Source organism: Cydia splendana, chromosome 6 (genome assembly GCF_910591565.1).
Source record: "Cydia splendana chromosome 6, ilCydSple1.2, whole genome shotgun sequence".
Taxonomy (NCBI): domain Eukaryota; kingdom Metazoa; phylum Arthropoda; class Insecta; order Lepidoptera; family Tortricidae; genus Cydia; species Cydia splendana.
In genome coordinates, this window is record NC_085965.1 from 19,089,878 (window position 1) to 19,117,687 (window position 27,810).

At 38.0% G+C, this 27,810-nt stretch overlaps 1 protein-coding gene and 1 non-coding gene across 3 annotated transcripts in view; both read left to right on the forward strand.

The window, feature by feature from the left end:
* Positions 1-27,810, forward strand: part of LOC134791654 (caskin-2) — a 448,440-nt gene that overhangs the window by 195,794 nt on the left and 224,836 nt on the right. Inside the window, exon 2 of one of the 2 annotated variants that reach the window (XM_063762730.1) lies at positions 12,405-12,446. The exons of the other annotated variant lie outside the window; for it this stretch is intronic. Within the exon in view, the coding sequence (XP_063618800.1) occupies positions 12,405-12,446 (42 nt within the window). The remainder of the gene's footprint in view (positions 1-12,404; positions 12,447-27,810) is intronic. 2 annotated transcript variants of the gene reach the window in all.
* Trnal-uag (transfer RNA leucine (anticodon UAG)) lies at positions 12,154-12,233 on the forward strand. Its single transcript has one exon. It is a non-coding gene; the product is annotated as a tRNA-Leu (tRNA).

Below are 27,810 nucleotides of genomic sequence, written 5' to 3' on the forward strand. Positions count from 1 at the left end.
AAACATTTATTACGTACAAAAATATTATTACACGAAATACAGTAAATATTATTCTGTTATTATATAAATAAAATGATTATATTATGTATGTAGGTATATCGTATTTTATGTAAAAGTATGCAATAACAAAACTTATAAACTATTATGAAAACAACTAAAAACCGAATAAGGTTCATTAGAATAACTTTGAAAGCGGGTTAATTTCGTAATATATTTTTCACAAATTTCACCCATGTAACATCGCGCTCCACGATTGTTGCGCCATTTAGGTTAGGGTCCTAGCTAAATTGGTTGATCAATACTTACGCTATAGGATTTCCAATTTAGCAAGAACCCTAAATGGCATTACAATCCCTTGTAGTGACTGTACAAGTACATATATCCAAAATATCGGTTCAGCGGTTTAACCGTGAAGATGTAATGTAACAGACAGTCAGACCCGAGAATCATTTCCGTGGGAGTTATACATCTCTCTATCGTCAATATTATAGGGCTTCGTTACTAATAGCATTTCTAGTCGATACGCTCAGGCCTAAGCTTCAGACTAGACTAGCATAAGCCTAAAAGGCAGATTGGCAGGCAATTAAGACATAATCCGGACTAGACAGGGGGCGGGGTAGTTGGGACGAAATATGGGCTACGGGAACTGGATTGAATTTGAAACTAAGTTGTGTTTTCTCATTGGGAGAGAAAATTATAAGTACCTAGTGGCAAGTATTTTGCTCTGAACCGATCAAATCCCAATACTACGAAATAAATACTCATGTAATATATGGACAGGCGTTGCTCACTCCGCGATTTAGTCGCGTCGCTACAAGTACATAGGGCCACACCAATTTTGGTGTCTAGCAGTAATAGCAGTACAGGTACAGAAGGGAATAGGTGGATTCATATAAATTGTTCCCATTTGTCACCGCCTCATGTATGGCGGCGGTCACGTGGACTGGGGACAAAAGGGAATACATTTTCTAACTATGTATTTATTGTGCTGATTTATGTCGCCATTTCCATCTGAGATCCACTAAGGATGTAAAAGCTAAATATTTGTGCCATTTTCAATCAAAAGGGTACGTATAGTCGGTAGTCAATAAGGCTCTATTTCCATATAGCTTCAATTTGAAATCAACCTTATCGACAGCCGACAATGTGGTACATTTTGGTTGAAAACGTCACATTTGTTTACTTTAATAGGTATCCATAGCATCCTATTCTAAAAAAACAACGGGTTTCACTCCGGGAGTGCCGGCAGAAGTGAAAACTCAATGACGCACTATGTATAATTGAGGTTAACGCCATCTAGCGTTATTTCGTCGCATTACTTGAAACCTCTAAGCACATCACTGTTAGTACTCGAGTTATATTAGTACCAGTTAGAGGGAAACTCACTAGATGGCATTTAAATCAATAAAGAAAAACTCATTGTAACAGTTTTTCGATCAGGTCACGTGTACGTCTTACGAATCTTACGGTCACGTGACCTGTCGCGAGTTTAACATTTTTTCCCCATCACAAAAAGTGCACAGCGCCGCTAAAGAAGTTTTCACTTCAAAAAACTTTGCATCGTCTGTTCCTCTCAAATGACACAACTCTCTACTCACCCCGTTTTCCGCGCAAACCGTGCATTTTCCATTGTAACGCGAAACGTAACGCGAACGAGTGCGCGTGCGTTTGACAACCGATAAATTAGAATGTATCTACGGCGATTACGAGTGCCCGAGGCAGGGTTGTCTCTGCGGGTTTTTTAACATAATATATTGATAGAATACTTCATCAGTACACAAAACGGATCAGATCGCGCGATCTCGTCACCTATCATCACTTTGGGGTTTCCAATAACTGGCACATATGAAAAACACTGCAAAAAATAATAACTACTTAAATGAATTAATAAAATGATGACCTTTATGCCAGACATGTACTTTTTAATAACCTCTTTAGATATGTTCTTATCTGTCTAACAAGTCTAATTTTTATTTCGTCATCCAATAAAGAAAACATGTTCAATTAATATGAAGACATATCTGAAAGTTTTTAAAAGAGGTTCGTGATCTGATCATGTCAACCCACAAGTGATAGGTATTAGTATTTAAGTACATAGTCATATTTTGGCAGGTAGGTAGTTATATATTAAAATGCATGAGATTTGAGAATTATATGTGTTACCTTACCTGTTACGAAATCACTTGTAGGATATTGAGCAAAATTTAGAAATAAATTTTACTTACTTAATCCCAGTTATTTTGTGAATTACTCATTGAATCCAGCTAATTATATTTTGTTGAAAAACAATAGCATCCCTAAACATTGGCAACCCTAGCTGGCAGGATTATCGCGCGGACCGCGGGACGCGCCCTGCGGTCACTGACCCCGCGTCATAATACAATCATATTGTACACCGCATCAATTTCCGACCAAGTAAATACACTGATTTTGTAAAGCCGTGTTAATATGGTGCAACTTTGGTGTAAAATGTAATGCCTTTACTTTTTAAGTGCACTAACACCAACACTAATGACAGTGTGCACAATAGACATCACCAAAGCGAAAAAGCTCCATTTAAAAAAAATGTAAAATGTTCAAAAAATGAATCTTTGAAAATACCCTAGTTATAAAGAATCGGGTTAGAAATGCGACCTATATATGAGAACAGCCGGAAAGCGAACGGACATACGAAAGTATTTTGCACAAGGAGCATTCCACGGGCTGTCCCGGACAAACGCATTTTATTTCCTGTGTTGCGACTTTTTTTTCGGCATTTAAAGCAGGCGATTATTTTTCTGTGCATTTTTTGACCATTTGTCATAGAAAAGGAAACTCTTATACCTGCAAATCTTCAGAAAATTCGCGTTTGCACGGGACAGACGGTAGACAATTTCATGGAATGCTCCACAAGCTGAAACGGAGCTCACTCTGAGACATAGTAATGGCGTTATTCATAAACGTATCTTAACTCTTTCAGCCGTTGATAATCGTTTGTCCCTGACTGTCATTTTGATGACTGGTATTTGTTAGAAAGAGACAACATTTAACAAGGGTTTGCGTAAGGTTTATGAATCTCATTCACATTGTTTATTTAGATATCGTCTCTCTCCCTTTCCAGACGCGGTATCATGGTCGCATTTTTATCATCTGTCATGCCATACGTCACTTTCACACTTACATATTTGTTAGAACGTGACAGGCATGATGACAAATGATAAAGAGCCGACCATCTTAGCCCTACAGTTTCCACAATCGATCTACCTTTCCTCTTACATCCCTCCACATAGAATAATAGTTAATGTTGGATGTTAATATCAGGTACTTATTTATTCACGAATTTATAACTTCTCTCCGTCAAACCTTATATTTAGGGTAAGCAATAAAAATGGATATCTATGGGAAATTAAGTACTATTACCAGGCGTGGCTCACTCCGCGATTTCGTCGCTTTGCAACACACTTTGCAACAGGTAGCTAAAAGTACATCCGTTCCACACCAATTTTGGTGGCTAGCCATAAGCCGCGCGTGGCGCTGTCGCCACCTAGCGGCCATATCTGTCCTGATCGTAACAGACGCGTTTTGTTAGAGAGTGAGTCTTCTGTACCTAGTACTATTATTTCTTCTGTGCTATTACGGCCAACGCACTGGCGAACGAGCCTAGGACGAGGGCCTAATTCGTCGACGCAGGCGCACCTCATTTGCACCGATCGGCGGTAATGGCCACTTATCTCCGGGATAGCCGATCATTATGGATTTATGCACGATAATAACTCGATCCGATCGGCAATGACGGCTGGCGTATGGACGATATGTTCGGGATCTCGGGTACAAATAACCCACCCCTACCCACAGATTATCAGATTATCAGATTTTACGACTTAAGAATTTTTCGGAACTCTTTCAACTCTTCTTTCCTTCTCCTTCAACTCAGAATCGTTGTATTTCCGACCTTAATTTAAGAAGACCTACATGTATGTATTTTTACGAACTAAATAGATAATAACAATTAAAAAGTGAATTAAATGCGTAAGTATTAAACAAATCACAATTCAGGATCCGGTGGTATCGGTATCGTCTTGGGTCGTCCCATTCGTTTTTCGTCAAGTTCTTAAATTAGTCCTATTCTGCTTTCGTCACGCATTCTACATTGAAAGCCACCGACGATTGTGACAAATGGTATCGGGTAGGTACTAAGCACGAAAATCTAAAAAAAAAGGTTCGAAACAAATTGAAACAATACACCCGTGTTACTCGTACTTGTTATAATCTGTCAAGCTGTTTGATACGTATCTATATTCCTTATCATAATATCATAGTCGGGTAAACTAAATGTCCATCAATATTGAATATCTCTGTCGATCCGAACCCACGACGCCCACGCAGGTCGCTTACTCCAGAGGTTATCGGCCATTTTTCCAAGGATACCCATAATAACCTGCTCTATTTCAGAACACTCTGGTTATGCCTAATTATCGATGTAACGTGGCCTTTTACAATAACAATCTTTACCATATTGCGTGCAGAAATGAAAAATTATAGGTTACGATTATAACTACCCATATACAGAGTGAAACCTAGTGATGATGAGATGTAACGGAAACTATAAAGAGTGATACTTCCCGACTTTTTTGCTACGATATTGAAAATTATAAATCAATGAGTAAACTAATTATATTATTTTGATTTAATTACATCACCCTACTGTACATCAATCGTGCGTGTGCGTGTGCGTGTGCGCGTGTGTGTGCGTGTGTGTGTGCGTGTGTGTGTGTGTGTGTGTGTGTGTGTGTGTGTGTGTGCGTGCGTGCGTGCGTGCGTGCGTGCGTACGTGCGTGCGTGCGTGCGTGCGTGCGTGCGTGCGTGGGTGTGTGTGTGTACCTATTAGAATACGCGTAAGTGTGACTGGCATTCACATTGATGCTTTCGCACTATTTACACATTGATACATTTTTATTGCGAGTTCATACACTTCATGCTACTTGGGTTTACTCACTTTAGTGGCAAATGTAGGTATGAACTCTCACTTGTGTAAATAGGCCCCGGTATAAAGGCCAGTTAAACATATCCCGCTGCCACACTACCGCATACAAACTAAACCTTTGCTCTTGGGTAGCCTGTATTCACGTTATATACCCAAAAATGTATTATTTACTGGTACTGTATTTAAGCCCTAGCATAATCGCATGCCCACTCATAACCAGGTGTGGGGTAATTCTTGTTGTGAGTCAGCAAGAAACGCTTTGCTAAAATTACATCCTTCCTACGTGTAACACGATCAGATATTTATCAGTTATGATAGAATAGATTATCCTATTGATGTATTATTTTAGCTCATTTAAACGGTGCGAGAATACATACATTTAAATGTCATAAAAGCTTTTAAACTGCTGTATCACGTAAAACGCTCTAATCAAATTTGTCCCCGCGATCTCAATTCTAGAGACACAATGAAGCCATTTCAATTCCTTACACTTAATAAAACTGGGTTTTGACATATAGACCTCTGGTAAAGCAAAATGCAATTTATTACCCAGGTAATAAGGCCCAGGTCCAACTATAGGTGCTCACTCGGATAATTTACGACTTTCATCTATTCTCTTGTCGAAAATTCGCAAAAGCAATCGCAAAAGTCGTTTGGTCAAACCGTCGAAACTTTATTTGTGGGCCCAGAGCCCTATAACAATAAATCTTGCGTGTATTCAGATTTACGACAACATAAACATGTAATATCATTTTATTTAACGGCTAAGATATAATCAGGGACGTGTGAATAATAAGGCCTGTCAATCTTTAAGCGATACTACCCTCAATATCATAAGTATCATAACAGGCGACTTTCTATGAAAACTCTTTGGAAAGTGATCGATTTTCACTATGTTTTTATTTTATCAGCAAGACAACCAGGGAGCCTAAACTAGATGACAATCGTACACCGACAAACACCAAACGTATCGGCCAAAAGTAAAAATGTATCGGGGTGACAGATGTTACGAAAAGTGCATGGCGCGACTATTTTCATAGATTATTTAAGTTTCGATTGGCGTTTTCTATCCATTGTCTTCTTGGTTAGGCCCCCTGCTGAGTTGCGGGTTTCTTAGCTGCGATTTCGCCATTACGTTTTGACGTACGGTTCCGGGGTGGGGAACCTACTGAATTTATAAATAAAGATATCCTTAAACAGATTTGGTATCTAAAGATACGATATCAGCTATTAGGGATAGCGATATCAGGGCTTCAAAAAGAACGTTTCCCATCTGAACTATTTGGAAGAGACCAAATATTATGGCCTTACTTTGTCAGTCAAATCACCTTTCAGATGTATAGGGTAGATCAATAACTGGCCACTGGCCACCTTATACTAAAAATGAATTCTATTTACCTATAAACAGAATTAATTTTAGGTTTCAATAACTGGCCACCGTTCAATAACTAGCCACCTTATTCTAAAATGAATTATGTTTAGGTATAGGTGAATAGAATTCATTTTTAGTATAAGGTGGCCACTGTGAGCCACCTACAAAATATATAAATTAATTGCAATTTTGATGGAAAACGAATTATCTTCGAGTACCTTTACTTAGGTCCTACTTGACACTGTGCTGTCTTCATTAGCTTCTTGTCTCTGGGAAGTCTCTGGATATAGTCAATGCAACTATGATGCTTTTAATAAGATGACCCATTAAGAGCCAACAGGAGTGGTCATTCCTCCATACAAACGTAGTCCTCGTTTTCCTCCGTGGTTTTTGAAGCTAGAGCAATGATTTTTTCAACACAGATTAATATTGTCAATATCTGTGTCGGACCGTTTTGGTTTTTTTGATATTTTTGTTTTTTAAGGCGCTAGAGCCCTTCAAAAACGGCCAAAATGGCCTAATAGACTATGCCACAATGAGAGGCGTGGTATTCAAAACTGATATCAATTAGCCAAAAAATCAAAACGGTCCGACACAGATAATTTCATAATCATTTAGATTTCCAAATTTGGTTACGATTGGTTAAGTTTTGGGGGAGGAAAAAGAGGACTACGAAACCTCGATTTTTGTCATTTTTACGCAGGATTTTTCGCCTCAGCTGCAGTTGTCCCTATCGCACTAATTTTAGGGGCGGAGTCAAGTTTCTAAATACGTACACAGCCAGAAAAGTGATGGGCAATAGTCGACATTTAATGTCGATAATCTAGTGATGTAAGAAGTTATCGATAAACCGTCTTGTGTGAAAATATCTAGATCCTAAGATACAAGGGGTTTTGGGTTGAGAGTAGGGAACACATTTTTGTAGTTATGATATACAATCTATTAGGTCCTTACCTATGAAATTGGCGTTTTTGTTCATAGATATAAGTCTGATCCTAGTTTTTTTTTTTTTTACAAAAGTACATACACAATTACAATAAAACTACAATATGATTTCGCCAAACTGCTTGACAGCAATTAATTGTTATTTTTTATTGTTAAGTGTTCAGAATTAAGCCTTGAAAATAGGTCTTTTCATGTGCTGTCGGTTCGAGTATTAAAATTACTTATATTTTTCTAATGGTACCAATTTTCAAGAAATGGAGATATTGAAAACATACCTTAAAGGTGTCAAAAATTACTGGAAAAATTTTGTTTGGTTTGAATTAGCCATCAAAAAAATATCCGCAAAATTAATTGTATGGAAATTCGTGTTTCGTTGAAATTCTCCGAACAAAACGCCAATTTCATAGGTAATGACCTAATATTATGAACTTTTTGATTCTAATATTTCAAATTAGAAATCAAAATCAAAAATATTTTATTGCATGGTTAAAATGGGTTAACAAATTTTTAGGTACCTACAGGCACGCTTCGTAATTGTCGAGCAATTTAGGGTCCTAGCTGAATTGGTTGTTCCATACTTACTCGTGCTCTATGGAATGTCCAATTTAGCTAGAACCCTAAATGGCTCAACAATCACGGAGCGTGACAGTACTAATGATTCATGTTCTGTATATCCTGCCCTACAATGGCGTTAATATTTGGTTGTCATGTCTATACTTCGTTTTTAAGCATTATTGAAAAAAAAAATAGTAAATACTAATATTAACCACTAAGTACATAACTATTACAAATAAAGCTAAATAATTATACGATTGCATGCTTAAAAAAGACACGTCACCTTAACTCTAATGCTAAACAAACGAAGAATAAGAACTAACAGCGATAAGACCGCCTGTTGCTACCTTTATCTACATTGTAAATCGGTTTTAGGGTTCCGTACCCAAAGGGTAAACACGGGACCCTATTACTAAGATTCCGCTGTCCGTCCGTCCGTCTGTCACCAGGCTGTATCTCACGAACCGTGATAGCTAGACAGTTGAAATTTTCACAGATGATTTATTTCTGTTGCCGCTATAACAACAAATACTAAAAACAGGATAAAATAAAAATTTTAGTGGGGCCTCCCATACAACAAACGTGATTTTTGACCGAAGTTAAGCAACGTCGGGCGGGGTCAGTACTTGGATGGGTGACCGTTTTTATAAATAATGGTACGGAACCCTTCGTGTGCGAGTCCGACTTGCACTTCGCCGGTTTTTTTTAAATTTGTTTTTATGTTTGTGGTGTAATAAAGAATATTTTAGAGTCAGACCAAGAAAAGTCTACAGCAATTTTGATAGCACACGCAGTGCAAGTGTTATTTATATGTCATAATTTCATAGAAGCGACGTTTGAAATAATACTTGCACTGCGTGTTCTATCAAAATCGCTATAGATTTTTCTTGGCCTAACTCTACTTTAAATTACAAAGTAAGGCCTAAATTATAAAATAAGGCCCATCAATGTTTTTTTTTTGTGTTTATTAAACTTGATATTTTGTCTATAGTATTAGCGGACATGGCCTCAAAATTTAAACCCGCTTAAGAATCGGGCCTTATTTCGTGCATTATATACAATACTACCCATTTTTGTGTAGTCATTATTTATACTATAGAAGCATTGTTTGAGTAGCCAATTATGTAAACAGTATTTTTTTAAAGGGCAACGGTGGCAATATTTTAAGGTCTGGATAATAAGATACAGATCTTAATAAGGATATCAATGTAAGTGAATGTTACCATGACTACCAAACAAACAAATGTGATAGAATTTGCCAGCTGGCATTGTAACATTCAGACAGTTACCTATGTACCTAATCTGAAATATGAATAAATTAGTAATATTTTAAACAGGAAAGTAAACCGAATTTTGGCCTTTTGCTGGACACAATCACAATAGTAATTTGTTTTACAAGAGGGCAAAGTTTATCGCCACCGGTTGATGCATTTGCAGCACCAATGGTAGAAAATGCAAGCTCATCATCAACTGCATAATCGACGTTTGATATGACTATTGAATCCGAGCTTTTTGATCATGAATCATGATAAAACAAAATTTTAGAAGGTCGCAGAATAGTGGATTTAAAATATTTATTTTCTGTGATCTCAAATATCAGGCACGATCATACAAATTGTACATTTGCTGATCTTGCCTTTGTCATTGAAAGACGTAAGGGTTTACACAGAGAATATATATTTAAGTGTAATATGTGCAAAAAAAAGGAAACGATACACTCTGAAGACCCAAAAAGAAAATGTTAGTAAATACTGCTCCTCCCCATGGTTACTTGGTTCCTTATTCAACCTACCTGAAATTAAACAAGTAGGTTAGTAAATTATATCATTTTACATTATAAAGTTAAATGTTTAGGTATCTCAATCACTTACTCACTGGTGGACATGGACGCAAAATTTTTGCCCATCTACTTATACTATCTTATAAAAAATGAAATTTTGAAAGTTAGCACGCTTAAAGTTCGTTTTTTTTGCATTAAGGTAACAGATTTTGACATGTCTTATTAAAAATTACCATTGAAAAATAAGTCATAGCAAATATGTTAGAATTATAAATCATATTAATCATATTAATGAGCAAGAGCACCCTAAACCGGCGAGCGTGTATGAGGAATGTTATGAATGTGAAGGAAGCGAAAGTGGTATGTCAGGATCGTAGCAAGTGGAAATCCGTGGTATCTGCCTACCCCTCCGGGAAATAGGCGTGATTGTATGTATGTATGTATGTATGTATTAATCATATACTTTTTTATGTTCTTTTGCTTTCATAAGTAATATAAACTAATTTTTGAAAGCGTTTTTCAATAATTATTAATAAAAAGACACGTCATGATTGTTTACCTTCTTTCTAATGCTAAAAAATAACGAACTATAATAACCGGGCCTTATTTGGTACAGAACCTTGATTTGATAGGTACATCGGATATTCTGGGCCCCTGAGTTTGTTACGTAAAGGACAAAATGGTGACATGTGGTTAGAGCTGATACTGTTAAACTAGTGGTTCTGTGCGCTAAGTATAAAAAATAAGCTTCAGCGAACTCATTAAGCCTAGAAAAAACCCTACACCCTACTGCCACTTAAGTCAGTCTTGAGTCTTTGAATCAATTTCCGTAGTAGTACTACTACTACTAAGGTACTAGGAGGTAATAAGGCCTATAGTAGGTATAATAAGGCCTACCTGAAAAATAATGTTCTTACAACAGTGTAACCGTGTTAGTTATTTGAGTAACATATATGTAAAGTGATACAATTAAAAGCTAACAGCAAACCAGTACATAAATTATATCTTATGTACTTCTTATGAATTACACTCTTATAAAGGTTTCGGCTAATTACGCTTAATTACTTGAATAAAGGTAGATGAATTGCGTGCGGTCCAATAGGTAACCACAACTCACGGAGTCCAAAACAATAAGCTGATCAGCAAAGTCAAGTAAACAAAGCCAAGTCACAGTAGTAGAAAGATTATCGGGTTCCGTAAACGTAAGCCGGGTCAAAAAATTCAATCGCAACACAGTAAGTAATAAGTGAACGCCTCGTGGCAGTAACGCACGAAAAATAACATTGCAAATTGTCGGCAATGAGGCGCGCGCGGGTGCAAGCGTACGCATCTGTGTGCGTGCATTACACACACAAATACAGTCTCTCACGCCCCGTCAGAGCGACGGGTATATTCAGCTTGAAATCTCAAAATTGACTTTTAGCTCAGCTCCCGTTTCGTCTTAAGAGTATACTTAGATTTAATAGCTCTAATTCTTCATATTAAACCCTTCGGTATTTGGAGCTATTTGGGTTTTATTTCCGTCATTAATTTCGATATCTTGGCATTCCGGAGATGATTTCAATGGATATGTTAAAATCTTTCAAAATTTTAGAAGAATATATATTTTTAACCACAATTTATGTGCAACATGTGTAAAAGTTCCCTGGAATATATATATTTTTAATCTTTTTTTACTTAGGTTTTATACCTTATTTAAACGAAACGGTTAACAATTTGAACAATTCACTTCGTCAAATGGGTAACGATGCCCATCTTATTGTCCCTTGCTAATTGAAACCAACGCGAATTTACTCAGAAACCGCAGGAGCTATTCCCATTATTTTAAGATGTACTGGCAACATTATTAATTGTTCAATAATGGACCTTATTGTCGTTCCAATAAAGTTTGCAATAAGTTAACAGTTTGAACAACAGTATTGGCCACTCAAAAAACTGCCACCCGCTGAGGACATTAGTTTTGTCATGTTGGCATAATCTTTAAAAACAAATAGGAGAACTGATGCGAACAAAAAACGACATTATTCTGTTACAATAGCGTTGCTAATGAAATGACTGCGTTCATGCAAGCGGGGAAGTTGCGGTCACTAACGGCTAGACAATAGAATTAATAAGTTTTTTTCGGGAATTCATAAATGGAACGATTTTGAACAAATATTTAACTTAAACATCGATTTGTTTATAAGTTTTATAAATGATATTGGAAGTTTAATATTTCGGGGTCTAGACCTTTTTTTTCTGTGTAAAGGAAATGAAGATAGTCGAGAGTCGTAATATACCTATTTCATTACGAATTACATACTTACTTCAAATAAAATTTTACTATAATTCAATAAAAAATTGCATAAATAAACATAAGAGTTTTATGCAATTTTAACAAAACTAGCCGTATATTGGTTATATTATTATTTTATCACTTTATAAGAGTAAATAAAATACTTTCATTTACCTACCTTATATTGAAGGCTGAAAATTGCAGACATATGACGAAAATCCATGTATGGAATGCTGCTCGTAAATTCACCCATGTAATAACGAGGCAGCGTGGCCGAGTGGTCTAAGGCGCTGGTTTTAGGCACCAGTCCGAAAGGGCGTGGGTTCGAATCCCACCGCTGTCAAATCTTTTTTTATTTTTATTAAATACTTGAATTTATATAAGGACCTACGAATAAATGCTAGCAGTTATTTTTGCTATATTAAGTTTTTTTTTTCTTACATAAAAAAACAATGTAAATTCGATGATTTTCTCATTTTATTATTTGTATTTAATACATTACTTTTAATTTCAGGTACACCCGTTTTTGCTGGCATAAATCCCGCGCAAAGTAAAGGTAAAAAAAAAGTTTTATACTCACGAGTACTTCAAGTGCTGGGTACATCGGGCAAAGGACGGCCAGGGCAGTTCTACGGACAAGGACTCTTTTCACGTTAGTCAAATCAACAGAGGCGTTTGGTTGGTCGCAATAATTTAAAAATTTGTCTGTGCGGAAAGTGAAGAGTCGTAGAATGTAGGGGCTCCCCTACATTTCACGACTCTTCTCTTTCCGCACAGACTATAACAAGGAAAAATTTACCACATCTGTGGGCCTATTATGGATGACTTTATCGACGTGACAAAATATCCGTCACTTTTTTAACAGAGCGCGGTTGAAGGTGACGGATACCGTTCTATCCCGCTGTCACGTAGACAAGAACGACCAATATCCATACAGGTTTTGTAATTATTATCCGACTATTTTATAATGATTATTGAAATGCAAAATGTTACAATTTTATTACACTTTTTTACTGTACAAGAATAATAAAATAAAATAATAAATAGAGTAGAGCTACATTTTATACTTTATAACTTTATTATTAACTAAGTTTTAATACGTAGGTATAAAGCTAGAATCTAGACGCCTAACCTATAATATTACCCGCCTATGGGAAAGTTTATGATGTATGGATAATAGGTATAGATCGTGTCATTCACGATGACGCGAAAATTTGACAAATCGAACCTTTAATGGCATGACCTTGGCATGACAATACGAACCGAGGAACGCGTTCTCGTGAATGTCGAATGACACTAAGGTATCTATAAGAATAGGTACCTATATACATACCTACAGAAACTATTATTATTAAACACTTGTATCAATAATCACTATAATCAGTCCCCATTGACCAAGCAATTTGCCATTAAAAAACGCCGTGTGTGAAAGATGCGTATCTGGATTGCGTTTTATTTCTGCATTGCATGCGTTTTTCGAGTGGATGAATTTCAATTCCCGCGTACCTAAGTGTATTTGTTTCACGCCTGTTGGGTTGAGTGTTGATTCTGGCGCGTTGAATATCAAATTACTTGGAAATTAGACGGTTAGGGTTGACATGAACTTGGAAATTCTATGTCTAACGGAATAGATGCCAGGATTTTTCTCTCTAAAAAGTAGTTTTTTACCCACGGGTTAACAAATTATACACCTAAACCAAGAAGAATCAATCACTCTATTGATAGGTGGAAACCGCATGAAAATCCGGTCAGTAGTTTTTGAATTTATCGCGAACAAACACACAAACAGACAGACGCGGCGGGGGACTTTGTTTTATAAGGTGTAGTGATTGCTGTATTTCGGATTTCTGTTCTTATAAATATTGTTGACATATGAAATCCTAAGGCACTTTTCTAGATTGCGTTTTTTCTACATTGCAAAAAATTTACAGGAGTAGCTAGTATTTTTAAAATGTGTAGCTGACATCCCTAAAGCTACTGTGGCGTGTATAAGCAATACAAAAATACTCACGCCTTGGTTGAAACTGAGCCCAAGTATACCTACTCTGATAAGGGTTAGGGTGCACTTAAATGAGTTATATTATGCTAACGTGTGAATAATATAATTCGGTATTTCGCATTGTGAGCCTTAATACGACTTGCATACAGTTCATTATTTAATATTGACTTTGGTAAGAACGAATTTAATTTAATTTTATATTGATATAGGAGGTACAATGGCAAATTCAAATGCAGTAAGTATATAGGTAGGTATAATTTGCAGGAGAACTAGACCTAGGAATGCAATCAAAAACATTCTAGTGTCTTAACAAATTCGTAAGTTACTTAAGTTAAAGGACCTATCGTTCTTACGTTTTTACACCAACCCTTCAGGCGTAAGTTTTTACATTAGCCCTTCAGTCAGGCGCTTAACTGATTTGAATCGTATTGTTTGTATGCGACTCTGATCCGCTTAATGTATAGGCGTTAAGGCGACTTGTCAGGTCATACATTATGTATACCTTCAAACTGCTTTGTAGGAGGTAAATCGTCGGCCCTTAAGACGCTTTTCTCACGATGAACTCAAACTAATTGAATTAAAAAGTCTTATAAACTTTGGGAAAGCTAACATATGCGGTATATTTTATATTAACAAAGGTAATAGAGCTTTAAAGTAACCATTAACGCTAGACAGCAGTAAAAGAGCTTTACTCTCACGGTAAGCATTCCTAATTCTTTACGTCAAAATATTATCGTCGTAAGTCCATTTTATTATACATGCGACTATCAAACTTATGTCTTGAAACTTACATCCTATAATCGCTGAACTCTACTCATGACTCAAGTTACAACAACGCTAGGGTGTAAAATTTCCTTCCAAGCCATAAGGGCGTAAGTATATTCATAGTTTGAATGCTCATAGGTCTTTCTGTACTTGTGTAGTGTGTGTTAGGTTCTAACATTGTGTATGCAAACGGCGACGCGCTGTATCAGTCAGCTGCAGTACAAATAATTCGGAGTGCGTGCCACTAAACGGAGGAAACAGTCATTATTTAGGTGACATTAGTATCCCTCAGTGCGGCCAGCAGACGTATGATGGATGTGTGTTGGTTTTTGCACCTGATTGGGAGAGACCGACGCGTCGTTATCGCGCTGTCAACTTGTCACGTGGGTACTGGGTAAGTACGACCATGATCGTAGTCACCAGTTGCAGGTGGCATCATCTTCCGTACCGATTCGCATAAAGCCTTGGCGCAGACAGGTTCTTGAGTAGCTCTGAAAGGTCCAGGACCACGTCTGAGAGGAACGATGATCTGTTCTAGATAGCGATTTACAAGCAACTGTCGGATGATATAGCAGCTGACGAACCGACGTAGGAAGATCTTAAATTTGTCATATTTATCAAGTTCATGTCTCGTATTCATAAATTAAATTTTGCCTCCACTAGGGTTTTCGATATGTATTTAAAGCATTTAGCAATTTTAATACACGCGTCTACGCGAACGAACAGACAATGTTTCACAAGATCCAACCAGTGTGGCTACCACCAGTTTGGCACTTACATAAACGCTATCGAGAACGTAACTTACTTTCTATGGATCTCGCTCGTACTCGCATATTAAAGCGAGCGAGATGTATAGAAAGTAAATTACGTAGACGTTAGCGTATATGTCAGTTTTGACACTGTCAGTGACTCATGGAACGGTCAGCCAAGAAAGTGGTGTACCACTTTTCGACTCTATCAATCAGACGATAGAGTCGAAAAGTGGTAAACCACTTTCTTGGCTGACTGTACGGGTAAAGATCGCCATCCCAAACGGCTGTAAGTTAACGTTAACTATGAAAATACGTCTCATTACGTCCCGTATAGCGAGCGGCTGTCACGTCCCAGTCCCATTAATTCTTGTAGCTAACTCACAAACAAACATACTTTGTGTAGGACAATCGGTCCTTGTACTCAGCGTTCCAGTTTGTAACAATAATTAACAAAAGAACACGTTTTGTACTATTTGTAGTACAGGTGTTTTAGTACCTTGTCACTTTTTCTAATTGGATATAAGCTGTCAACTTTGACATGTATTTGGCCGGCTTATTAGTTATTTTGGATAGCTTTATCCATCTTTATCCACGTGATAAAATAACTGTCACTCTTTAACACCCTGTACGGATATGATGGTCGTTCTTGTCTACTTGACAGCGTGATAAAACGTTGTCCGTCACTTTCTATCACACGGTGTTAAAAAGTGACAGTTATTTTATCACGTGGATAAAGATGGATAAAGCCATCCATAATACGCCGGCTGGAATAGAAAGTGACGGACACCGTTTTATCCCGCTGTCACGTAGACAAGAATGACCATCATATTATCCGTACAGGTAAACGATTTCATGGTGACTTGACAGGTTCGAATCCTCAGCAAGACACAGTAAAAATATTGTAGCCCTCAATAATCAGAAAGACTATGGCAGTATCCTGCTCATCATTTTCCTGGTGTTGTCACTGTTTCTTGCCACGGCTCATAAAAGGAGGAGGTCATACTATAATTTAAATAAGTCTGGTTATAGCTTTGCATTCCAAATATATACAACCAAATTATTGATAAGCTTAAAAGTAAACAATGAATATGAATAAACAATACGTTTGAATCGGTATGTTTCAATGTCAACAAAATATGGGGCTAAATTTAGCATAGATGTTAGACAGCATATCATTAAAACACAATTAGAAAACGTATTCACACAACAGACTATTAATGTTTTAAGCAGTTGGGTGTGTCTAACATACGGATCACTTACTAGATTGCGCAAGTGATGACTAGCGGATACAACACATGCATTGGTGCTTCAATTGCAATTAAAGTGCAGTAGGTTAAGCCAACAGAGTTTTTGAAAAATCGTAGCTCTTTTTTAGATCGCAATACGGTTGCCTAAAATTTTATTGCAATCTTGAGATCTTTCTCTAGCTAGTAACTTCATCGATTCGAAATATCGATGCACAAAAGCTAAACATATGAAAATTGCTTCTAAAAATGCGCAATTTATTTTTGATCGAACTTATAAAAAATTACAATTCAAAAACATGATATCCGCGATCCCGGGCACGCAGACATCTCGCACTCGCTCAGTGAGAACCTGAACCCAGGGGTAGGGCTTGAAATCCGCATCCGAAATGTATAAAATTATCCGGATCTTGATCCGCGGATCTTCCCGTACATTTCGGATCCGTCGTGCAAACCCTACCCGGTGAGCCTTAAGAAAAAATCGCGACGTCTCTTTTCAATTGTGTCACGCTTATTATAAATTACACGACCAGTGGGCCTAAGATAGTCGCGCTACACGCCCTTTTATCGCCTTGTCAACACGTCCGTCACTTTCTGACATGTAAATACACAGTGATGCATGACACGATGGACGAGTGCTGTAGGTACACAAGTTCAATATCAAGAAAAAAATATTTAAAAAAAACCGGCCCAGTGCGAGTCGGACTCGCGCATCACGGGTTCCGAACAATTACGCAAAAACGGCAAAAAAAATCACGTTTGTTGTATGGGAGCCCCACTTAAATATTTATTTTATTCTGTTTTTAGTATTTATTGTAATAATAATAGGCCTTTTCATCTGTGTCAGCGGCAACAGAAATACATCATCTGTGAAAATTTCAACTGTCTATTAGCTATCACGGTTCATGAGATACAATACAGCGTGGTGACAGACAGACGGACAGACGGACGGACAGCGGAGTCCTAGTAATTGGGTCCCGTTTTTACCCTTTGGGTACGGAACCCTAAAAATGAGCTATTGTAGTCTTGTATACGACTGATTTTGCTGAACACCTTTTTGCTGAAAGTACACCTAATGTGTAAAGAAAAAGAACAAATGAGGAATCTTTTCAAAAGGGCTTATTTTTCTATGGACAATATAAAAAAAAGGGTTGCACTCCGGGAGTGCCGACAGAAGTGAAAACTCAATGACTAGTCCAAAATGTCTGCAGCACTATGTATAATTGACCCATTCTCCTTTCTATTGAAAAACTTTAGTTCCGAAATTGCTGGCCAGTGAGCTTAAATTTGTAGCGTTAATTGTTTGAAATTCGAATAGAAATTGTAAAGTTACCTTGCAGACCTCGCATCTATAGTAGATTGTACAACAAGGGCATAAAGGGACCCATTTTTACCCGAGGCAATTTTTTGGTCTGAGCGAAGCGAAGACCAAAATAGTAGACGAGGGTAAAAATGGACATTTATGCCCTTGTTGTACACTCTGCTTTTCACTTCGATTGCGAGGAAAATAATTATATTTTTCACGGCAATTTACACCACGAAATTGTCGTAAAGCGAAAGAACATAATACATAACCAATTCCCGCCAACTTACTTTTTAATTTTTTTTTTAATGTACAACGTGATCAGAGTTTCAGACGCTTGGTTTTCTGCCAAGTCAAACATTTCGGAGCATTTTTGTGAACGATAATCGACTCCTATTTTATGTGATTTACTAAATTTAATGACAGAAAATACGGATTTCTAATAAATTGTAGCAAAAATAAAATAATATAACAAGTTTTGTCATCTACACAATTTTATTGCTCAGTAAAATTGTGCAATATGTTTTAACTGTTTGGCTGTTGAGACCGATTACCTTAGTCTTAGAAGAAAATTTTACTTTTATGCTCTAGAGCATAATATGCGATTTTATGTCGTCTACGCACGACATAACGGTGCACTTTTTGAGCATGAGAAGTGAAAAATATATTTGGTCATGATATTTTGAGTTTTATTCACCAGTACAAGAGTTCACTTTTATTAGCGATTTCATCAAGATGTAGCTTTATTAAGTAAAGATTTATTACAACACTATTAAATAAATATAAAACATTAAATTAGCTTAAAAATAATAATACAAACTATCTCTAAACTAAATAAACTTAAAATAAAACACCTATAAATAAAAAACGTCCCCCAAGTCACTGCCGATGGGCAGTGTGCCCAGAAGGCTGGCCGCATTGCCACGTTGTATGGCAATACTAACGCGTTGAGCAAAATACAGGCCAGCCCTCTGGTCCCCTGCGGCATCTATAAGGCGCTCCGCTAAGGCCCTGTATATACGGCGCGCGCTTGGCCCCCACGGCCCCAGCGTTTCGACCCCAAACGCCTCAAAAATATAACTACTGCCAAGGGTGGCATATTTGCGGCGTTTGAGGTCTTCTGCCATGGACGCGGCATGACCAGCATCTCTGCTGGTGCCCGGAAGGTGGGACGGCGCGAGGGTGTCAACACATGTGGCATCCCAGACTAGAGGCCGTCCCATCTTCCAAGGCACCAACGTCATACCGTCGGGCCTCTTGCCATCGTCCCTAGCCAAACCGACGGGCTCGAGTATGGCCGGGACTTTGACGCTGACAAAGGCCCTTCGGATGACGTCGTTGATGCTGGCGTGTCTGGGTATGCATCCGGCGCTTCTGCCGCAGGAAAGCCCATGATGTCCAAATTTGTCCACCATGGCACCACAACGGCAGTGATGGGGGACGTTTGTTACAGTCCCTATGCGCAAACAAGTCGCCAGTCTGAAGGTGGTGTTGTCCAATAGGGTCCCTATGGATGGAGAGGGTAGGGCTTGTAGCCACAGACCCGACTCCCACTCCGCAGTGGCAAGAAGACGAGCTCGGTCCGCCGTACTAGTTGACGTATCAACGAGATTATTCCGTACTAGACGGCAGAGCGGCTCGTCCCATTGTCTCTGCGAGCATGGATTGGCAGGCGGGTCCGTGTTGCTGCAGGTTAGTGACCAAACATTCTTGGCCTCGGTGCAATGTGCTGCCTCTATGGCCCCGAGAGAGCGAGATAAAATGCCTCCAATCAGGTTTTGAGCACTATGCACCGAGGACAAGAAGGCAGGCAGCGACACACTGGAAATTTTGCGGATACCCAGGCCACCGTGCCGAATAGGCAGAGAGGCCTGGGTCCAGGACCTTTCTTCAAAACGTATGTTGAGAACTGATGACAGAGTATCCTGAATTAAGGAGTCAAGTTTTAAAAGTAGGGTGGGATGCTTCCAAAGGTGACTACAGCGGAGAACATAAGTAAATTTGGGTACGAACAGGCAATATCGAATGATGGAAAAGGCGGTATGCATATTAATTTTTAGTAGGCGTTCCGAAACAGAATTAAAATTTTGGATTTTGGCATTGACATATTCGTCGAAAGATTGATCTAAAATAGGGCAACCAAGAAGGTGAAGCTGATTGTCACTAATAATTTTGATTCCGGGGGCTATCATAGCAAAGCTGTCCTCTATAATTTTGCAATCGGAGGTAGTGTTGAGTCGCTCACTCGTGAGGCACCTCATTTGTACCACTCATTTTGTTAATTTGTCGCAGTACTTCATACCGCAAAAATGTCTTACATCACTCCTCTATTCATTTTACTCATTTACTCGCGCGCATCACAAACACCTCTTGCCACACAAATCATTCACACACTTCAAATTTAAAAAAACTCTTATCCTTTCAATTTCACTCGCGACCTTCAAAACTCATACGCTCCTCATAACCTCGCAAGAGAGTCCCTGGATCGCGCGAGGCGCTCGAGGTGCTCGCCCGCTCGCCGACACTCAAAACTCAAATGAAGAAACGAGTAATGGACGTAATGGTCCACACTGTCAACTGCCGAACTACAAACCTTATTGCAACGACAAAAGGTCCACCGAGAAAAACATTGAGTTTGTACCACTCACCGCCTCTCTGTGACATGAACACCTCAATCCTTTCAAAATGAAACAATGAATTAGAAATACCCAAAGAGGGAGTGAGACAGACACGCGCCGTACTTCAATATCGCCTCGCGTCACCACCGAAAATACGTTAAAAATTAAACACGAAAGACAACAAGCGTAAGCGCTGCAAGCTTTCATACATCTTACGCCTTTTTGATCCTAACTTACGTGTCAAAATGGCGCGAGAAATCAGTCTCAAAACGAATTTCGACGTGTTGCTTCTCTGTCGCACTTGTAAATTCGTACGTAAGTGTGACAGGAAGGCAACATGACGAACTTGGTTCGCGGTACGCCCTCTGTATACCAGGCGGGCATTTACGAAGCTTGCTTAGAAACAGAAATCCCTTAAGTAACTTAAATCTTATTGAAATATAATACGGTAGCGTACACAATTTATGATAATTTCAATAAGTTTCAAGTTTATTAAATAAAAAGTAAGTATAATTTTCATAGGTAAAATAAAAATGTAGATGTAAATTATACCGATTTGAATTTGCAATACTTTTTATTAACATTCTTTGTAAACAAACGACTTCGAACTGCCAAGTTATGATTATGACATATTTATATTTATTTTGTTCGTACTTCGTTCACTACCTAGTTAATTTTAGTTCTCTAATACCTAATACCTAGTGATAATTCTTATAATCATAACAAAATATGGACATAGTTTTTGCCAGTAAATATACCCGCGGATCTTCCTTGGTGCCTTTTGCATGAAAAAATGAAGTGTAAATGTAGCCGGTGCGGCAGGCGCGAATGGTGCTTTGTTTATTATCATATTGATGATATTACTGTTAAATTATCTGAGGTGGTAAGTTAGTCACTTCTATATAATAATGACTAGTGAAAATATTGAATTTGTTCTCCTTAGTTTGTTAAAAACTGTGGTAGTTTTATGGTTAATAGGCACTTATGAAATATATCACTACATATTATAAAACAAAGTCCCCCGCCGCGTCTGTCTGTTTGTGGGTTTGTTTGTATGTTCGCGATAGACTTAAAAACTACTGGACGGATTTTCATGTGGTTTTCACCTATCAAAAGAGTGATTCTTGAGGAAGGTTTAGGTGTATAATTTGCTAACCCGTGCGAAGCCGGGGCGGGTAGCTAGTGATTATTATACTTAAAATTATATCAAGTAGCAAGGAGGAGGTCTAAACAATCTAACAATAAAAAAGAGCTACATTAGAACAAGTTTCATAAAAGCAGCAAATTAAGTTAGGTACTTTATGTTCTTAGTTTGATTATAAAATTATCTTTCTCCTAAAAGTTCTATTCTTAACCTCCAGAATTGCACTCCAATTAAATATTACTACTTATTTATTTATAAAGGAAGTGATGAATACATAAATATGTATATACATTAAATATTTTTGTCGCCGTTGGAGTTAATGGAATAGTCGACGCTGAATATATGCTAGTACCTCACCTCATTTGAAGTAAGACATTGTAACACCTCATTTTAGAAAATGAGGTACTCATACAAACTCATTTTAAATTGATGTCCTACCCATCACTAATCGGAGGAAGGGTTCAAAATAAAAAGTTCGCATTTCGAAAAGTTCAGAGTTAGGCCGATTGATTTTAACTCTGATGTTAGTTTTTTTAAATCGTCTAAAACAGTATCGGCTTCACCTCCAAGGGTTCCGTCGTCCAGGTACCAAATATTTAATTTAGAATTTAGATTTTTTATGATAGAATGGATGGCGAGACTGAAAATGGCTGGGCCTAAAGGATCACCCTGCTGACAACCAACGGAGGAGGCCAAAAGGTTTGATTTATATAAAAGTTTCGTAGGTGAGCTGTAACATTGCCATAGGAAATTGTAGGTTTCCGGGATTTTTTCTTTGATTTGGGTCAGCAGGGCGCCTCGGTCCACGGAGTTGAAAGCGTTAGTTACATCCACCTTCAGCAGCACCTCGCCGGCCCGACGCTCTACGTAAGTACGCACGGCGTGGACGGCGGCTTCACAACCGCTTTTGGATCCAAAACCGAGTTGAAAAGGGCTAAATTCTCGGCCTAATTTTTCGAGAATGGCACGGCAGGCTATTTTCGCAATGAGGCGGCGAAAAGTGCATCCAACAGCGATTGGTCGGATACCGCCGTCTTTTTTTTGAAGGGCGCATAGGTTTGCGCCGTACAGGATGTCGATAACGTCCTCGGGTACTTTTCCTGTAAGCATAAGGTTAACGAGTGACGTTAACTGTACAAGGAGCTCGTCACGCGTTCCATTGCATTCACTACTTAAAACATCCTTTAGGTGTTGCGGTGTGAGACCATCTAGGCCGCCAGCCGATCCATTCGGGAACGACATGACGGCTCCTAGGACGTCTTCTGCTGTAGCCTTAAGCGGAATGTCACTTAATTGGGGAGCGTCGGGCAGGACGGAGCTGGCTGCTGGAGATGGATGCTTATTAGATAGTGCTGAAAGCGTGTCTGTACTGTTAGGTGCTATTACGTCGTTGGAGAATATGATGCGAGCGGCTCCCCTAATGTCACCATCGGCTACCTTGCTCTCTATTATTTTAGACATGTTTTGACTGTTAGTATATTGTTGATGTATGTTGTTAATGTGATGCATAGGAGAATCATGAAGGCAGTTTGCTTTAATTTTTGTGGTAAGGGACATATGCGCCTGATTATTGGCATTAACGTGAAGAACTTTGAATGAAAACGTCAAAAGTTCTTCCCAGGCATGTTTTGAATTTTCGCTCACTGTATTTTTTACCGTTTCAGCGAGGCGTTTCGAAACTGCGACGCGAGCGCCTCTGGGTATGCGTTTAACAATAGGGAGGGTATTTTTGAGGTTACTAAGAGTTTGCCAAGAAGGTGGGTCGGAAGGTGGGGATCGTGGCCGTAAAACTGGTGTTGATGGGGGAACCGATATTACGGGAGCCGAACATGAGACCTGGGGTTTATGTTTTTTGGTGATGTGGATATTCAAGCCTTTTGAGCCTTTGAAATAACGGGGTTGGGGACATTGTGGGCACCGTACATCTATATCCAACGACGTAGTAGGGACGACAACATTGGATGCGGATAGGGACATTCAATAATTACTCTAAAACTACTTAATTAATACAAATAAAGTAAAAAAGATATAAAATAACTATAAGAGCACACGCGAGCACAGAGACTAGATCCCAAGTACTTTGAACTGCGGCGTCAGGAAGAACAACACTCGAATTATTACTTATATCGCATATATCGGCGTCCGGCTCTGTTTACTCCAAACCGGGCACTCATCAGTTACGAAAAAAGCATCTGTGTCCAACATTTTAAAAAGATTGAAAGAATTTCACATAAACATGTTTGTTGATATTTTCATTGACATCTTGTCATGTCAGCCGGCCGTGGAACGGCGCTCCTTCTTGGCTCGGCCTGCGGCCTGCGCGGTCTCCATAGAGAAAATAATAACGGCAGAACGATGTCGATGAATAAAATTGTACTTTTACTGTATTACAAGATTAGTAGATCGAAAATATTGAAATATTTAATTTTCCAGAAAATTTATTTTAGGAAGTACGTGTTATTCGGTTGCTAGGTGAGTTTTTTTTAGCTTTATTGAATTATATTGCAGTGATATGAAGTTAAGTAACTGTGAGATCCTCGTATTTCAGCCCGTACAAGATTAGAACATTGAGCTTTATTGCTTAATATAAAAGTCCAGTTTTAAATAATTGACCTGATTATGATACGTTATGACTAAAGTTCTTTGGTGAATAACATTGTCCGTGACACATGACGTCAGCGTTACGTTACGCGTTACGCTGAATCGAGTTTATCATTTTTTCCCCACCTCAAAAAGTGGTCAGCGCCGCTAAAGAAGTTTTCACTTCAAAAATAAGCCCTTTTGAAAAGACACTCCTCAAATTACCTCGCTTCAGAAAGAGTCTGTGGGCCGTAGTCTGTGGCCCAACATAACTCATAGACATGGCACTTGCTAGAACTGCCTGTGAAATTAAGTCGTGTGAACCCACCATGCATTCCCACTGCTTCCGCGAGCGCTGGCTATTTGAGTTCTCAGATAAACCAGCGTAACATGTTTAGGCTCTTAACAGAAGCGGTATCATGGTCGCATTTTTATCACCTGTCATGCCATGCGTCACTTTCACACTTACGTATTTGTTAGAACGGGACAGGCATTCAGGCTTTAGGCACCTTTCTCAAGAATCACTCTATTGATGGGTGAAAACCGCATGAAAATCCGTTCAGTAGTTTTCGAGTGAGTTAAAAGGCTGGCCCAGCAAAAAGAAGTGGCGATTACTCCACCGATAAGAACATAGCTCTTAAATATTGATGATGATGATGATGAGTGATATTGAGCTTTAGTTAGACTCGCCCGAATTAGGTAAGGGATTGGAATGACGCCCGAACAATCAAACTCCGATGTCGTATCCAGATGTTGACCTTTGCTGAACATGTGGTTTTGAGTTTATTTTTATGTAACAGTTACGAATTTTAGGCGTTAAATTTTATTCGCATGCTTACAAGTTTGGATCGGGTTATACCTATAAGTAGAATCTTTTATAATAAACGGATGGCAGTAACTTATATCTATTTATTCCGTTCTGTGACTAGACCGTGGCAATCAATGTGCCATAATAAGCCGGAAAGACATAATAATATATGTCACTATAGGAAGGCATTCTTAAATGTCACACCCATCGGTAGATTTAAAAAGGTGTTGAATATCGAGGATCCTATCATGTAAAAATACGAAAGTTTAGGGAAAATCAATCTTAAAACTATAACGATATATCGATCATAAAAGCACAGTTAAGTAAGAATGTTTCGTAGGAAGCAACAAAAAAAATGTTTGATGAACGGAACTTATACCTACCGGAATTCAGCTATAGCCCAGAAGCGGTATCATGATGATACCGCTCACATTCACACTTACATATCACCATCACCATTCGCATTTTTATCACCTATCATGCCATGCGTCACTTTCGCACTTACATATTTGTTAGAACGTGACAGGCATGGTGACAAATGATAAAGAGCCGACCATCTTAGCCCTACAGAATCCATTAGGTACGAGTATCTTTAGTATTAAAACTATAAGCGAAACGGTCGAAGTAAGTATAAAAAGTAAAGTTAAGATAAAAAGAGAATTTAGCTTTGTTACAGGAGTACTAAGACTAAATTAATTCTCTCTGTCCAGTGCCCCCAAGAGAAACTTAGCACTAAAGTATTACCTAAGTTTTGCTCTGGATTAAGCTTTTATATTATTCTTAGGGCCATTATTTAAAATCTGGACGGATGCCCCAAATGTTTTGACCACGAATTTATTTCCTACTTTCTACAAATAATACAATACGTTTTTGAGAAAACTTTTTTTTTTGTATTTTCACGAAGAAACTTTTGATTCTTCAACGAGCAACATATATTATAAAATTATTATATTAGGTATCCATCGATCCCGTACTTTATAGTAAACTTAGCCATAAAAACATTGTTATTAACTTATTAAGCAGCCGCTAGAAAATACATTACTTTGCCTCTAGTTAGCAGACACTTTTATGTTGTTACCGTAACTCTATTCCGTACCTATACATCGATAAACCCAATAATAAACATAAACATGTCAAATATGTCGTTTTATGTCACGAGAAATGGCCATAATCTTTTTCTCTGGTATTATTTCCTTCCTTTTCGAGGGATGTCGGCGTCGGATGTGTCGTAAAAATAATACCCATTCTTATAATTGGGCCACACGTGTGTTGTTTCACTCCTGATTCGTTAATGGGATTCACTTAGGTATGTAAATGCATGCATTTGTGACAATTAAAAGTTGAAAGCACTGCGGTAGGCCTCATCGGCAGTCGTTTGTTTAATGGTCAGTCTAGATTTAGTTGTCTGAAGTTACGAATTTTCGACGCTGAGACGATAATGATGAATACAATGATGTGTTGCAAGCCTTTCAGTGCAGCCATCATAGGGAGACATAGGCCGCATCGCTATACCAGTCAATACTCAAAGTTTCAGATCAAGGATTCCCAAATGTTTTTCTGTAAATACGGTTGCATATACAGAGAACAGTGAATAAGTCATTATTAGTAAATTATGATTCAGAATGTCGACAGCTGCTTACATTACTTCTTCAATAAAAGTTAAAGTAGATGACTAAATAATAAAAATATAATTACGTCGCATAAATATTTAAATAAACACAAAACAGGAATAAAAAATAAAAAAAACAAATTATTTTTATTATTGATCCAGATCAACATTTGCGAATTATTTATAACTATAAGCAATCATGAATCAATTATAATTGTCAAGATTTTTACACTGTTATAATTATAAAAGATTGCAACTATAATTTTCGCGCATTATAAATTGAAAGTTACTAGACCGACCATAAAGTTCTTATTCTCTTTAAACCTATGCTTTTGAAAGTTTACCGAGTTCCAATTTTCAAATAAAAACGGTATTTCAAGTAGCCCTCAGTTATCCTGATAGGTGGTAAAATCATACAACACAAATTAGTTTAATTGACGGTTGCCATAAATAATACGGCACAATTAGCGAATACTTCGAACCGCTGAGGTGCTATTGCAATCGCTCACCATATCACCAGAGTTCAAGCTAGTTTTTTTGTGAATCAAACTTTTTATCACAAATTTTGCAAAATTATTAAACTATCGTGAGTACTTTAAATTCGTAGACGTTTCTCAGTTTCAGCTGCAAGTTGTATCAGAACACGATTCCGAATATACCCTTAAACAGATCCCTACAATTCTTGTTACATCTCGTATATGTGTAGTCTACACGTATATGGAGTCATCGATATGTAGTACATATGTATTAAATATGTAGTTTATGTAGACTCGCACAAAACGCTCAGCTCTACAGTCTGACAAAAGAGAGTAGAAATTAAAAAGTGGCAATACTGTAGTATCGTATCGTCCCTTTCAAATCAATCTAAGACAATGGGACGAACTACAGTATTGCCACTTTTTAATTTCTACTCTTTTTTGGCAGACTATAGTTGTGACGGATCTCGAGAGGTCATTGGTAGACAGCTAAATTTAGGTAGCTGTATGAATATGTCTAATAAAAACCACTACAAAGAGACAGTTAGTGTACAAGGCAGCCTTACTAAAGGCCGCCTTCGATTGGTTAGTTCTAGGGAATCCAAATCCGTTATTTTCGGTT